The sequence below is a fragment of the Lolium perenne genome, chromosome 6 (assembly GCF_019359855.2).
Source record: "Lolium perenne isolate Kyuss_39 chromosome 6, Kyuss_2.0, whole genome shotgun sequence".
Taxonomy (NCBI): domain Eukaryota; kingdom Viridiplantae; phylum Streptophyta; class Magnoliopsida; order Poales; family Poaceae; genus Lolium; species Lolium perenne.
The window spans coordinates 51,845,651-51,859,635 of NC_067249.2; the positions used below are offsets into that span (position 1 = coordinate 51,845,651).

General features: G+C 43.8%; 2 protein-coding genes and 1 pseudogene across 3 annotated transcripts; all 3 read left to right on the forward strand.

Annotated features, from left to right (window-relative positions):
- The first annotated feature begins 183 nt into the window (after window positions 1-183).
- LOC127307973 (phosphatase IMPL1, chloroplastic) lies at window positions 184-4,362 on the forward strand. The gene is made up of 10 exons (XM_051338727.2): window positions 184-506; window positions 1,055-1,122; window positions 1,248-1,381; window positions 2,159-2,247; window positions 2,362-2,419; window positions 2,497-2,549; window positions 2,750-2,848; window positions 2,971-3,084; window positions 3,579-3,680; window positions 3,954-4,362. The coding sequence occupies exons 1-10, from the start codon at window positions 249-251 to the stop codon at window positions 4,050-4,052; spliced, it is 1,074 nt and encodes a 357-aa protein (XP_051194687.1). The 5' UTR covers window positions 184-248; the 3' UTR covers window positions 4,053-4,362.
- Window positions 4,363-4,588: 226 nt separating this feature from the next.
- On the forward strand, window positions 4,589-7,537 carry LOC127307972 (uncharacterized). Of its 2 annotated transcripts, none has more exons than XM_051338725.2 (8): window positions 4,589-4,814; window positions 5,070-5,284; window positions 5,405-5,637; window positions 5,745-5,994; window positions 6,093-6,238; window positions 6,326-6,531; window positions 6,614-6,738; window positions 6,835-7,537. In XM_051338725.2, coding segments are annotated over exons 1-8 (1,761 nt in total). In that variant the 5' UTR covers window positions 4,589-4,812; the 3' UTR covers window positions 7,419-7,537. The 2 variants fall into 2 exon arrangements, with proteins under 2 accessions (XP_051194685.1, XP_051194686.1); XM_051338726.1 differs by lacking the exon at window positions 4,589-4,814 and adding an exon at window positions 4,923-4,944.
- A 3,622-nt stretch (window positions 7,538-11,159) lies between these two features.
- Window positions 11,160-12,364, forward strand: LOC127310478 (BTB/POZ and MATH domain-containing protein 1-like; annotated as a pseudogene).
- The last annotated feature ends 1,621 nt before the right edge of the window (window positions 12,365-13,985 follow it).

Here is a 13,985-nt window from a genome sequence, read left to right on the forward strand (position 1 = left end):
ATTTTCCAGTCTTCTTACAAATCCTAGAGAGCACCAGAAGTACACACGGAAAAAATCACTTCAGGCATTAAACTGTCCAAGTACATACGTGTCAGCTCCACATTAACCCTCCAAAAAAATTCAAAACTATCACAAAAAAGATGTGTGGTTCTTTTGTTTTGTTTTTTGTGTCAACCTGGTTACCTGACACACACGAAGTGCAGCGGGAGGGGAAAATCAGACCCTTTCTACCCTTTCTCTCAGCACCAATGGCACGGTATCTTCTCCCTTCCACCACCACCGCCGTCTCTTCCCTCCCCAGGGATGCCAGGACCTCGCCGGCGCCGTTCCTCGCCCTGCGCGGGCTCGCCTCCAGGTCCAAGCAGGCGCGCCCTATCATGGCGGTGGCGTCGGAGCAGCCCACCGCGCCCAGCAAGTTCCCCAAGGTGGCCGCCCCCACGACCGGCCCGATTCCCGCCGACGAGCTGCTCGGAGTCATCCAGGCCGCCGCCAAGGCCGGCGCAGAGGTGCGTTTGAGGTTTTGTTTTTCTCTCGTCAGGCTTCCCTTATCGGGTTGGTTCAGTTAGATGATTGCAGGTTCCGTCCGGGGTAAGGTTCGTAGATTGAATTGCTTGCTTGGATTTGGGGTGACGGTTGCTATGAAAATATGTCTGTCATGGGCAGCCATAACCCATAAGAGCCAGTTCGTCTCGAAGAAATGCTAGTCGTTCAGTTGAATCGGCAGGTGCTGGTCAATGTGCTACGATGCCAACTAGTACTAGTTTCATTGGTTTCTGGGGATAGATATATTTGACAGGATCCAATATTGTGACTATTATTAGAGCAACAGGGCCCCGCCTATTTTGACTATCTAGAGAGCCCATACTGGTTCATCTGTTAACCAAGAGAGGATGAACATAGGGGATACAACACGAGGCTGTATGGGTTGCTCAGTTCCTCATTCTTGTAAGATGTAGTGTGGTACTTCCACGCCCTGATGCAAGTTCCTCATGTCCTTGTTCTAATTTTAATGAATAAATTCTCAAGTCAATTTCCTTGTCTTCCGTTCATTTAGGTTGTAATGGAAGCTGTTAATAAGCCGCGCAATATCCAATACAAGGGGACTGCAGACTTGGTGACAGAGTAAGAATGCTTCTCATGCATATTCTTATTTCTGCATGTGCTGTTGGCTCCACTGTTATATGAACCTGGGCCTATATTTTTACTTGGAACTTCATGTGAATTTATTATTCTGTACTTCTGTTCAGCACAGACAAACTGAGCGAGTCTGTCATTCTTGAAGTTGTGACCAAGAACTTTAAAGACCATCTCATACTTGGGGAGGAAGGGGGCATCATTGGAGATTCCCTCTCAGAGTATCTCTGGTGCATTGATCCTTTAGGTTTGGCTGCTTTATAACTTACATATAGTATACTCAACATTTTTTCCTGTAGTGGGGTTAATTGGGATTTTTCTAACGAACAGTATATGTATCGTTGGATGATTCTTGTGGTATTTCTGATTCTGAGGATTGTTTAATTTTCTGGATGTAAGCTGTGCACTTGTCTGGGTTAGTCCGTTCCACTGATTTGGAAAGTGACAATTGTACGTAGATTACTAAGTGGAAGAATGATTCGACATTTAGACTTGGTATCTAATTTTGAAGCATTATCACTTTCTCTGAGCCATTTGATTACTCCCTCCGGCCCAAAATACATGTCGGAGGTTCCATATTTTAGCCTACATTTTGCCTAAATCTGTGACAAGTATTTAGGGTCAGAGGGAATAGATAAAATGCAAAACAACCTTTCAATTTCGTAAAAGGTACAATTCATGGCGGGCAATGGTGGACAAGATAAAGATGATGGTAGAAGGATGTATCTCGTTGCAAGACCAAGACGTGGGATTGGATGATCTTTTTTTTTAAGTTTTAGCTTAAGTCCCTGCATGGACATGGATCTTTGTTCGTTTTGAAACCTTCGGTTGGCTTGGCCTGGTGCCGTAGTATTTTCTGGTTTACCTGTTTTGTTTTGCACGTTCTGCCTGAACTGGTATCCCCAGATGTAACGAACCTCTGTTGCTTTCATAAAAAGGCAGGGCCCATGTGGGTCTCCCCTCTAAAAATGATACTATTCATTTTCATCATCTTCCTGAACGAAATTGAATTTCTCTTCTTTAGATGGAACAACAAACTTTGCACATGGTTACCCCAGCTTTTCTGTATCCATTGGTGTTCTATTCCGAGGAAAGCCTGCTGCTGCCACTGTGGTATGTATATGCATGTAATATTGTCGAACCATATGATTATGGAATACCGGAGAAAAAAAGTGTTGGTTTTAGAAATAGTTTCTCTCTATTTTACTCAAATGTTATCTCCTTTAGGTGGAGTTTTGTGGTGGGCCTATGTGCTGGAGCACTCGTACAATATCTGCATCTTCTGGTAGGATCTTTGATCAACAATAGTTGTTCTCCTATACTGTGAAATGTTTTTTAAGGCTTTGTTTGCTCCTTGAACAGGCAATGGTGCTTATTGTAATGGGCAAAAGATTCATGTCAGTCCAACGGACAAGGTAGCCTATTTTCTCTTATGCTACATTAGAAGTAATGATATGTGAACACTTGTGTGTACCTTCAGGAAAATCTTCCAGCAGTCATAGACTCAAATTATCTAATTTAAATATTTCAGGATGCAATCATAATTCATGTGACATAGATAGTTCATGCCAGCCGAAATGAATTTGTAATCTGTTATCTCTAATTGATTCTCTAGGTGGAACAATCTCTTCTGGTTACTGGGTTTGGATATGAACATGATGACCCATGGCTGACCAATATAAATTTGTTCAAGGAATTTACTGATATTAGTAGGGTAAGTGAATCTTCCCATGATTAAAAAGGTATTACTGTGTGTCCACTAACAAGGGAACCAAATACCATGCACCCATTTTTTTGTCCTTTTATTATTTCTTTTATTAATGTAGTTTCCTTCAGGGGGTACGAAGGCTAGGCTCTGCTGCTGCTGACATGTCCCATGTTGGTCTTGGCATTACAGAAGCCTACTGGGAATATCGGCTTAAGCCGTGGGACATGGCTGCTGGCGTTCTGGTAATCTTTTTAACCTCATGGGAATGCCCACAATTAACAATTGGAATCTGAATTGCTAAACAATCATCAGTTTGGCAGAAACTGGGAGTGGCTTATTTGCTTACTTTCAAATCTTACAACCTTTTCATTTAGATGATAATTTTCATGTTTATGATGGTTCTTATATTGTTGAATTCTTATAATTCGGGTTGAAAAATAATATGGAGCAGTTTGAACTAAAGATAATCTTAAAGGTATAATTGAGCAGTTTTGAGCTAATTTTTAAAAGCAATTGATATCATTTTCTGTAATCGAACGTAGATGCATTGTAAAAGGTATCACAATGTTGCATGTATTCTAAAATGTATTTATCTATGTACTTTTGATTTCAATTAGTTAATTTCTGCCCATTGATCCTCAGTAGATGGATTCTTTTTTCCTGATCTAAGCAACTCTCACTATGTGGAGTTTATCAGTATAATTACTTGACGAATTTGGTTGTTTTTTTTCAATAGATAGTTGAAGAAGCTGGTGGGGTAGTGTCGCGCATGGATGGTGGAGAGTATACCGTCTTTGATCGTTCTGTTCTTGTTTCCAATGGTGCTGTTCACGAACAGGTTGGTTTAAAAAAAGTAGCTTGTTCTCTTATTTGCTAAAAACCACGCACATTTACTACTAATATCTCAAGGAATTACTCTCATTTCTCCAAAGGGTCAAACCATATGAACTTAATAGTCCACATTACATGATTTGTCATACTAGGGGATCTCCAGGTTTAGGGTGTTTGTGTTGTTTGGTTTATGAATTGCCTACAACAATGATAATTCTGTTATGTTATTTTTTAGAGAGTTTCTATAGGGTTGTTGATGAATCCTATTACTGAACTGCAGCTTTTGGATCGGATCCGGCCTGCTACTGAAGATCTTAAGAAGAAAGGAATTGATTTCTCCTTGTGGTTTAAGCCTGACAAGTACCCTACAGACTTCTGAGTTACGCAGCCCTTCAGCTACTTGTTCTCTTTGAAGCAAAAACAAGGATACTTTTGCTCAACAACCATGTACTTAGACTGACAATACATTTCAAAGTCATTTGAGTTTTTAAAACTTAAAAGCCATTTGACTTAAGCGGCTGGGTTATTATAGCCAAACTGTACAGGAAAAAAGAGTAGAGCTGCAACGAGCTTCAATCAATTTCGTTTTTCTCAATAATCAGATGTACCAGAAATTAATGTCTGCAAAAGAGTTATGTATGCATAGTTGTGCCTGTTCTATTTGGAAAAATATCAGCAAGTTTTGCCAATCATGGTTACTCAGAAAGAGCGCATGAATTGCCATTGCTAAAGAACTTGCTTGCATGGCGATGTTACAATCATGTAAACACAAATGCACGAGATAACCACGAATTTACTTCTAATAAACACCTCTGTCTTGCATTGTGCACATTGACATTTGTACAGAAACACTAGAGAAAAACCACATATATTAGTCAGTCCACTCAAAGGGCGCTGCACTGCCCAGCGCAGCCCCCACAGCGAGGATTTCTTTGCCTTCTGGATAAGACAACCGGACGATAGATCTTGTGAGGCTAAAAATGACACAGTAGACAGAACAACCCAAAGGGAAAATTGTTGGCAGATATTCCAGTATTTTCCTCACTCTTCCACCACTATCAGAAGCGGGCACGAGCTCAACGTCATCTGTCCCTTCTCAAAGCTGCAGCTTTGCCTGCGGAGACTTTCACACTTCGCTCATGTAATCCAACTTCCTATCTTCCTGAATTCTTCTTACCTTTGTTGTTTCCATGTTCATTTAGTTTTGCCCAAATTCAGGCAACTGCAGTTAAATTTGGTCTGTGTTCTTGATGACACTTCTATAGAACCATGTAACAGTTCCCCTCTCTGAATGTTTTGACAGGAAGTTCTCAAAGGAACAGATTCTTTCTACTTCTTCCAGTGTACTGAATGTTTTGCAGCTGTACTGACATCTCTTCCCTCCACCATGTTGCAGGTTGAGGATAGAGTCACCATTGTATTATCCTCCGGTCGCAGGACCAAGATGGCGAATCTGTGCTTGCGGAAACATCCAGCAAGGAACTTCCCTGCACGAAGCAGAGGTGAACTTATATAGCTACGGCGAAAGGAAGAACAAATACGACGGCGCTTACATTGACAGAGATGGTGAGGCGAGGACCTTCGACCGAAAGAAAATGTCACGGAAAAGAAGTAACTGTCCATCCCTTGCTTGATTTAGGCTTGCGTTAAGTTCTGCAACCAAGCGACGTTGCCTTTTGAGTTTTCTGCCATTGAAACGGGTTTAACAGCTTGGAGTCTCATCTGATGTAGCGGGTGCAATGAGAGGCCGAGGTTGGAAGTACGGCTCTGGATTTGTGGACGGAGTCTTCCCCGTGCTCAGTCCAATGGCACAGGACATCTTAGAACTCGTCCAGAAGGGAACAGACGTTGCCAAAGTCTGGGAGTCGCTGGACAGCATCCCTGCCACGCACAGCCTGTGGGACGACATCCTCAACGTCGCCGTCCAGCTCCGGCTGAACCGGCAGTGGGATCCGATCATAACAGTAGGTCCCCAGACCAGCACACCGCTGTGATCGTTCATCGCATTTTCACCATTTCAGTTAAGCCCTGATCAACATCTTGATGTGTGATTTCTCAGAACTGTCTGTAGGTCTGCGAGTGGATCGTGTACCGGAGCTCCTTCCGCCCGGACGTCATCTGCTACAACCTGCTCATAGACGCCTATGGCCGGAAGCGGCAGCTGGACAAGGCAGAGGCTATGTACACGGCTCTGCTGGAGGCGCGGTGTGTGCCGACAGAGGACACCTACGCCCTCCTCTTGCGAGCTTACTGCAATGTTGGGTCCCTGCACCGGGCAGAAGGCGTGATCTCGGAGATGCGGGAGCACGGGATCCCTCCAAGTAGGCACTCCAGTTTGCTCTGAACCGTCTGTCATGGGGAAGAAAGTTTCAGGTTAACTGAGACATTCACTCACGAAGAAATGGTTTCTTCTTTCCAGGCGCAACCGTATACAACGCGTACCTCGACGGGTTGCTGAAGGCGAGATGCACCGAGAAGGCGGTCGAGGTGTATCAGAAGATGAAGAGGGATCGATGCCGAACGAACACGGAGACGTACACCCTGATGATCAATGTGTATGGCAAGGTCAGGCAATGTTGCTAGGAAATGAACTGAAAATGTTCTTTGAGACAGTGGCTTGCGCTCACATTTCTTTGGGATTTCGATTGACAGTCGAAGCAGCCAATGTCGGCGATGAAGGTCTTCAACGAGATGCAATCGATCGGGTGCAAGGCCAACATCTGCACCTACACGGCGCTGGTGAACGCGTTCGCGAGGGAAGGGCTGTGCGAGAAGGCGGAGGAGGTGTTCGAGGAGATGCAGCAGGCCGGGCACGAGCCTGATGTCTACGCCTACAACGCCCTCATGGAGGCTTACAGGTGATCCACCCACAATTCGACTGAAATCTGTTCATATTGCTCTGAATTCGAAGCCTGAACTTCTGTCGATGTACCGCTGCAGCCGCGCGGGGTTCCCGCAAGGCGCTTCGGAGATCTTCACCCTGATGCAGCACATGGGGTGCGAGCCTGACAGAGCTTCGTACAACATCCTGGTGGACGCCTATGGAAGAGCCGGTCGCCACCGAGGTAAACTGATCAAACCAATTCCAGCCAGCGTTCCTTGCTCTGCTCTGCTCTTACGAGATGCTGAATCCGACCGCCATTGTTGATGGATGGATGCAGAAGCGGAGGCTGTGTTCGAGTCGCTGAAGAAGCACGGGATGGCGCCGACGATGAAGTCGCACATGCTGCTGCTGTCGGCGCACGCCAGGTCCGGCAACGTGGCGCGGTGCGAGGAGGTGATGGCGCAACTGCACAAGTCCAGCCTCACACCGGACACCTTCGCCCTCAACGCCATGCTCAACGCGTACGGCCGCGCCGGGCGGCTCGACGACATGGAGCGCCTCCTCGCCGCCATGGAACACGGAGGGTCCTGCGACGTCAGCACGTACAACGTGGTGGTGAACGCGTACGGCCGCGCGGGGTACCTGGAGAGGATGGAGGCGGCGTTCGCGGCGATGCAAGGGAAGAGGGGGATCGCCGCCGACGTGGTGACGTGGACGTCCCGCATGGGCGCGTACGCGAGGAAGAAGGAGTACAGGAGGTGCCTGGAGATCTTCGAGGAGATGGTGGACGCCGGGTGCTACCCGGACGCCGGGACGGCCAAGGTGCTCGTGGCGGCGTGCTCCGACGAGCGACAGGTGGAGCAGGTCACGGCCATCGTCAGGTCCATGCACAAGGAGGCCAAGACATTGTTCACCATATGACAGAGACTTAGAAGATGTCAATTTTTTTTGAAGGAATTGAAGATGTAAATTAGTACGTTAGCGGTATATAAGATTATCTTCATGGATTATTCATCTAAAGAAATTTATTCTTTTACGAAGATCTGAAATGAATAGATTAAAAATTAAAGTTCATTCTCGGAAAAAGTTTAGGCATCTTTGGTTAAAAAACGCAAGGATAGTGCGAACTAACTTTGTTTTCAGTCAGATAATGTCATCAAATCTCAATTGCAAGCCATGTTGCAACTTATGACTAACCTGAATTACGATGTGAATCATATGGCTAGTGGGAGTAACATAGCTAGTAACATCACACATCTCAATTCATTTTGATGACATGGCATGCTAATAAATAAAGAAAGAGAGTGAGGTGGTAACTAGCTATGTTACCATAACATCACACACCTCAAGGCAAGATGAGTCTACAACATAATAAATGATACAATGCATGACACCACATATAAGTTACTACCCACTATGAAGGTAGTAACTTAGACTAGTAACATGACATACTACTATGTTACTAGTCTAAGTTACTCCCCACTATTACCAGCCTAAATGGATGCTATGAGATCATCAAATGCTCTCTCCAATCCATATTAGTTGCCACTAATATAGATGTATCTAGACATATTTTAGTTCTAGGTACATACATACATACTAGTAGCAAGTAATATGAATCAGATGAAATATCTTATAATTGAATGCCAACAAAGTGTTGTTCACACATACGGGAAAGTAAATATGTTGAAGTTCTACATTATATCGCTATGGGAATTGCTACTGGAGAGATACACTATGGGCCCACTCATGTGTTTAGATATTAGTTATCGTCTCGTAGAACATGTGACTAATTAAGTTGTTAGTTACAAGAATATCGATAATATGGAATGAGTAAAAAAGTACATGTCTGATAGCAAGAATATCATAATAGTTTTCCACCATGTTATGCGAAGTATTGAGAAGCAATATGACGATAGTAATATGGAAGTTTCACACGATAAAGATCTTCGTGTTATATGATTATATGTTGAACTCGTTGCAGTTATTTATTATTATTGTAGAAGGTGCTCCAGACATGTCCACGTGTATCCAACCCATACGGTACGTCACACACTTAAATGATTAGCGACATTTCGAATGTGAGTGCAATTTAACATATGGATGAAGTGGTCCCGAAAGTGGTTCTAAGAGTCTTGGATTATTCCGCAGGTGTCCGGAATATGATCAAGGGTGTTCAAAGTGGTTTCAAGCATATACAGAAGGTTTCGGAAGGTCATAGAAACATCCTGGAAGGTCCAACATATTCTGCGAAAGGTTCTCGAGGGCAAGCCCGGGATGGGCACCATCGTCCTAGGGGAGGGTGAGCCCTAGCCCAACTAGGACCCCCTATGCCGGTTTGGGTTTGGGTAGGAGAATTCCACTTGTACTCCAACTCCCCCCCCCCCCCCCCCCCCTAGTCGGTTTGGGCAAGGGGTCACCAACCAACTATATAAAAGTGAGGGGGGTGGAGAAGCGGCGAGGCCAACCCTAGCCGACAAAGGATCCTTAAAGAAGATATTGAATATCATGAAGGACTCTGAGCCTAGTGTATGAGTACATAGAACACCGGGTACCACATGGAGGACAATTTTAACCTATGAACATAGAATGACCAAGGCCATCAGTATGGAGGCATACTACGATACAAGGTGAACAACCAAACTTGGAGCACACAATACATACAAAGTAATACCCGGAATACCAAAAGACTGACTCTACTTGTAAACCAACTTGGTTAGCTTGTAAGCCCACCCTTGGCCACCTATATAAGGTAGGGAGGAACTACCGAGAGGCATCTTTAGTCTCATACACAAACCCTATCATATGGTACATAAGCAATACACCTCACCACCAATAGGAGTAGGGTCTTTACCATCATGTTTCAAGGAGCCCAAACCTGTCTAAATTAGTCTCTCTTGTGCAAACTCATTTAGATACCGAGCGTACCAGCCCAACTTATCACTCCATGTTAAATACTGTCGGTATAAGACATCGACATCAAATTTAGATGTTGGAGAGGCTTTCAAAGACCCCAAGTGGCATCTTTGTGCATCAAGGACTACGGAGGGCGGTGCTACAACTCACGGTCGTGCACCCCGGAGGCTGGTGTTGGTGTACCCTGTAGTGTGCGGTAGAGTGGTTGGAAGTCAGGATGAAGGCCCCGACTTCCGCGGTCCTCATTTTATGGGATGGTACAAATGTCATGACTCATGAGGTTCTAGAGACGGGCTTCACCTACTCCAAACGTTGGGGCGTCAGCGGCTTGGTTTCTCTACCTTGTATTGGCGTGGTGTTTGCAGTTTTGTGGTGCGTTGCTTTTACGTGGTGGCTCATTTGTTGGAGAGTTTGTGGTGTGTTTATCCGGTTCATCGCTTTGGCGGGGCAACCGGAGACTCCTATGTATAAACCGGAAACTCCTTTTCTATATAAATGGAAAAAATGTCGGGTTTCCCAAGAAAAAAGAGTGAGTGCAAGAGAAAGGCGACTAAAAATTCAAGCACGTGTATCTAGGCGGTTTTCCTTTCATAGTTGTATAAAATAAAATTAGAATCTGAGACGGTCATTATTATAGTACTCCTATGATCCCTTCAGACGTGTACTGTATGTCTTAATTTTACAGGTACAATTGTTGACCGTTCTTTTCTGTCACGATAGGTAGAGTATTTTTGTTGTTGGATGTAGGGGTGGGCATTCGGTCATGACCGAAAATTCGGTTTTTGTATTTTGGTCTATTTCAAATTCGGTCAGAAAAAAATGAAGACCGAAATATACTCGTTACTTTTACTACCCGACAAATTCGGGTACCCTGTAATTCGGGTTCGGGTTCGGTCATGACCGAATAGTGTGGCTGACGTTGTTAACGCAAAACTTAGACATTATTTAGTAAAAGGTTGGCAACATTTTAGATGTATTTTGGATGTTTTTTCATTACATATATTATTATCAATTGGCACGAATAAATATTCAATAATCTAAATAAAAATGTAACAACGAGGCTAGAGAAGTTTATGAACATTCAAGAATATCACATCTCATGCATATCAAAAAATCTAAAGATTGGGACAGTCTTACGTAAAATTCGGCCAGTTCGATCTATTCGGTTACTCAGAACAAAATGACCGAATTGACCAAACTTAATTCGGTCTATAAAATTTTCTACCCGACATTTTATCGGTCATTTCGGTCTCGGTCTTTTCAGGTTCGGTCTCGGTCTTTTCGGTTTCGGTCTTCGGTCATCGGTTTTTTTGCCCACCGTGAGTTGGATGTGGTACTAGATAATTTTGTTCTTTATCAAAACGAAATAGTGCCATTAGAGGGCGTTGGTACCAATGACAATCAACGTTCCTATGATCCTCTCGGGCCCAGGATCGCTTCCTCACCGCCAGCTACTCACCCAAGAAAGCCGTTCGCGCTTCCCATGACGATTCAGAACTCGAAGCGTGCCGATACGGCCTTCACCGTCATCGTCTCCCTGCATTCAAGACTACAAACGATCAACCTTCATAACCACTCCCTTGGGTGTACATAGAGAAACCCAAGAGTTAGTTATCATACCCGGAAGCCCAACAGTTCGTCGCCCTTCTGTATTAACCATCAATCCATCATATATATAGATTGACATACTCCAACTAAATTACCTCAAGTACTCCACTGGCCATCCAAAGCAATACACAGGCCAAGATGTTCGATTCCTGCTTCATGCCGTTCAAGCTTCACTATGCGGAAACAAAGAACCTTGCCGTCGGCGACGTCGTCTACGCTCAGCCCGAAGTCATCTCCGCCGGGGGATACCGCTGGAGGATTTACTGCTACCCGCGTGGGGACGGTAGCGAGGTCAAGTCGGGCGACTACCTCTCAATCTACCTCGAGCTCGTGAGCAATGCCACAGGTGTCAAGGCCATCTTTGAGGTTTTCGTCTTGGACAAGGACGGGGATCCATCTTCTCTTGCAGATAGGCTGCTGGATTCATTCCAACCCAAGGGCTTCCACACCTGGGGGTGGCCACGGTTCGCGAAGCGAGAAGCGACCTCGAGTCTCAGTGCGTGAAAAATGGGTGGATCACGATTGTGTACGGAGTCATAGTCGTGCGAGACGATCCCCTGACTGTGCCGTCCTCTGACATAGGGGATCACCTGGGCAGACTCCTGGACTGCGCCGATGGTTCTGACGTTTCATTCCTCGTCGATGGCGAGGAGTTCACTGCTCACCGGGCTGTGCTCGCCGCCCGCTCGCCGGTCTTCAAGGCAGAGCTCCTCGGCTCCATGGCGGAATCTACGATGCCCTGCCTGGGGATGATATTGAGCCTGCAACCTTCAGACCTTTCCTCCGGTATATGTATACGGATGCCCTGCCTGGGGATGACGAGCTCGGAGACTCGGCTATTGAGGTGTATCGGCATTTGCTCGCCGTCGCTGACAGGTACGACATGGATAGGTTAAAGCTGATGTGCGCAAGAAGGCTGTGGGACAATGTGACTGCAGACACCGCTGCTGCAACTTTATGTCATGCTGAGACATACAACTGCCCGGAGCTGAAAGACAAGTGCATTGCTTTCTTTGCCGACGAGAAGAACTTCAGGGAGGCTGTGCTGACTGATGGATTCGTGCAGTTGGTTCAGAAGTTCCCATCAATTGTTGTTGAGCTAAGGGAGAAGGCTAAGAAGTAGGGAGAAGTGTATTTCATAGTATTTCCAATTTGGTCATGTCTGGCTGAATTATGTTTTAAAACCTCTTATATATTTTTCATGTCAGAGATACATGTTCATATACTCCATTTGATTGTAACACTTAGTCCACTGTTCATATACTCCACATTAGTTCGTTGGTACTCTTTCAAGACCCATTCCAATGAATGTCAAATTATCCATTTAATTGAGCTAAGATTTAGAAGAGATATGGTATGTATAGTTGTCCATGTATTTCATTTTTTCATTTTTTGCTGTTATTTTTAGTTATATGTTGAACCTCTATTTTCTTGTAGCTTTACGTAGTGTCTCTGTATTAATTTCAGATATTTGTATCTTGATCTTCATGTGTAGTTGATGTGAGTACTATTAATATGTTGCTATATTTACTAGATATATAACGGTTTATTTAGTGTTTTTTATTTGGTATTGCTCCATAGGTGGATGATCTAATGTACTACCACATCAATTACAGTAGTAAATACATATATTCCAAGATTCTACCAAATGCATGTCATTTCACACAAAGCTGTACTAGATCTGGTATAAATAGATTTTGTTGTTCGTATGTACATTGGTGTATGAAAAATGGAAGCACTTATCTCCAATTGTACATCTTTCACTCCTGCTCTCATATCAGTTCAATTTTGTTTGCGAATTCTCCGTCATGAATTGACTTTAAACATGGGCTGCTAGTACACAAACCTTGTATTTTATTCCTTTATGGCTCACTCCCTAACTTAGTATGTAGTTGTGTCTTAATTAGGGCACTGCTGTTCATGTTACTCTAATTGTCTTCGTCATTTACCCATCTAAAGCATGTAATTATTTTTATTAGGGTTGATGGCACTTATTCTTTGCATGCCTGTATTTGCAAAAAAAATGAATACACCAATTCAAAAAAGTATTGAAAGATAGTTTTTTTTTTATCTGAGCCTTGTCTTCTCTCATGGTGCAGCCTTTTTTAGCAGATGCGCTAACCAATCTCTTGCAATATTCTAATATATAAACATTTAGGTTGTCTTGGTCTACTATAGTCCCCTCGTCTTGATGTAGTTAACAGATTGCATTTTCCCATGTTTCCCTTTGCAATAAGGCGAAAGAATTTCGTATTATTTCTCCACTCTTGCACATGTTTAACTTTAGCTTGGTCCACCCCCTTGCCTTCCTTGCTGCATCTAAGCTTAGATCAATTATCATCAGCATTACTCTCCGATGCTTAAGCGAGTACTTTTCGTTCTAATATTAAACTCATCTGTTATGAGCATGTGAATCTCTCTTTTCCATCTTTACACACACCGCTTCAACTCTCAGCCTATCCTCTGAGTAGGGTGTCTATCCTTATTTTTCCATATCAAAAATGGAGTATCCCTACAGTGATGGCATTACATTATGCTGCAATTATCTCATAGAAACCATCATCCGGTAAGCGGATAGTTCAAATGATAATTTTACGTTTTTACCTATGTGTGCAATTTTTTTTATCTAAAGGATGCTTTATTACTTAAAATATTTAAGCATTGCACTTGGCCTCTACATAACTGAGATGTACACAACCACACAAACATTCAACATCTAACGATACAAAAGGCAAAATATAAAAGTGCAATATACATGATCAACTTAAAATCAATAAATAGGTCGTGATTTTCCACGCGCTGAAAAGACGACCATAAACGGAGTATAGCAGTGCACTGGTATATAACCTGCAAGAGAGAATATTTTTTATCATCCAACGCCACGTGGTAGATATAAGGTAGAACTCATGTGGATGACTGGTCATATAGATATAGCAAACTGGCACCAGAAGAATAAGTGTTTGA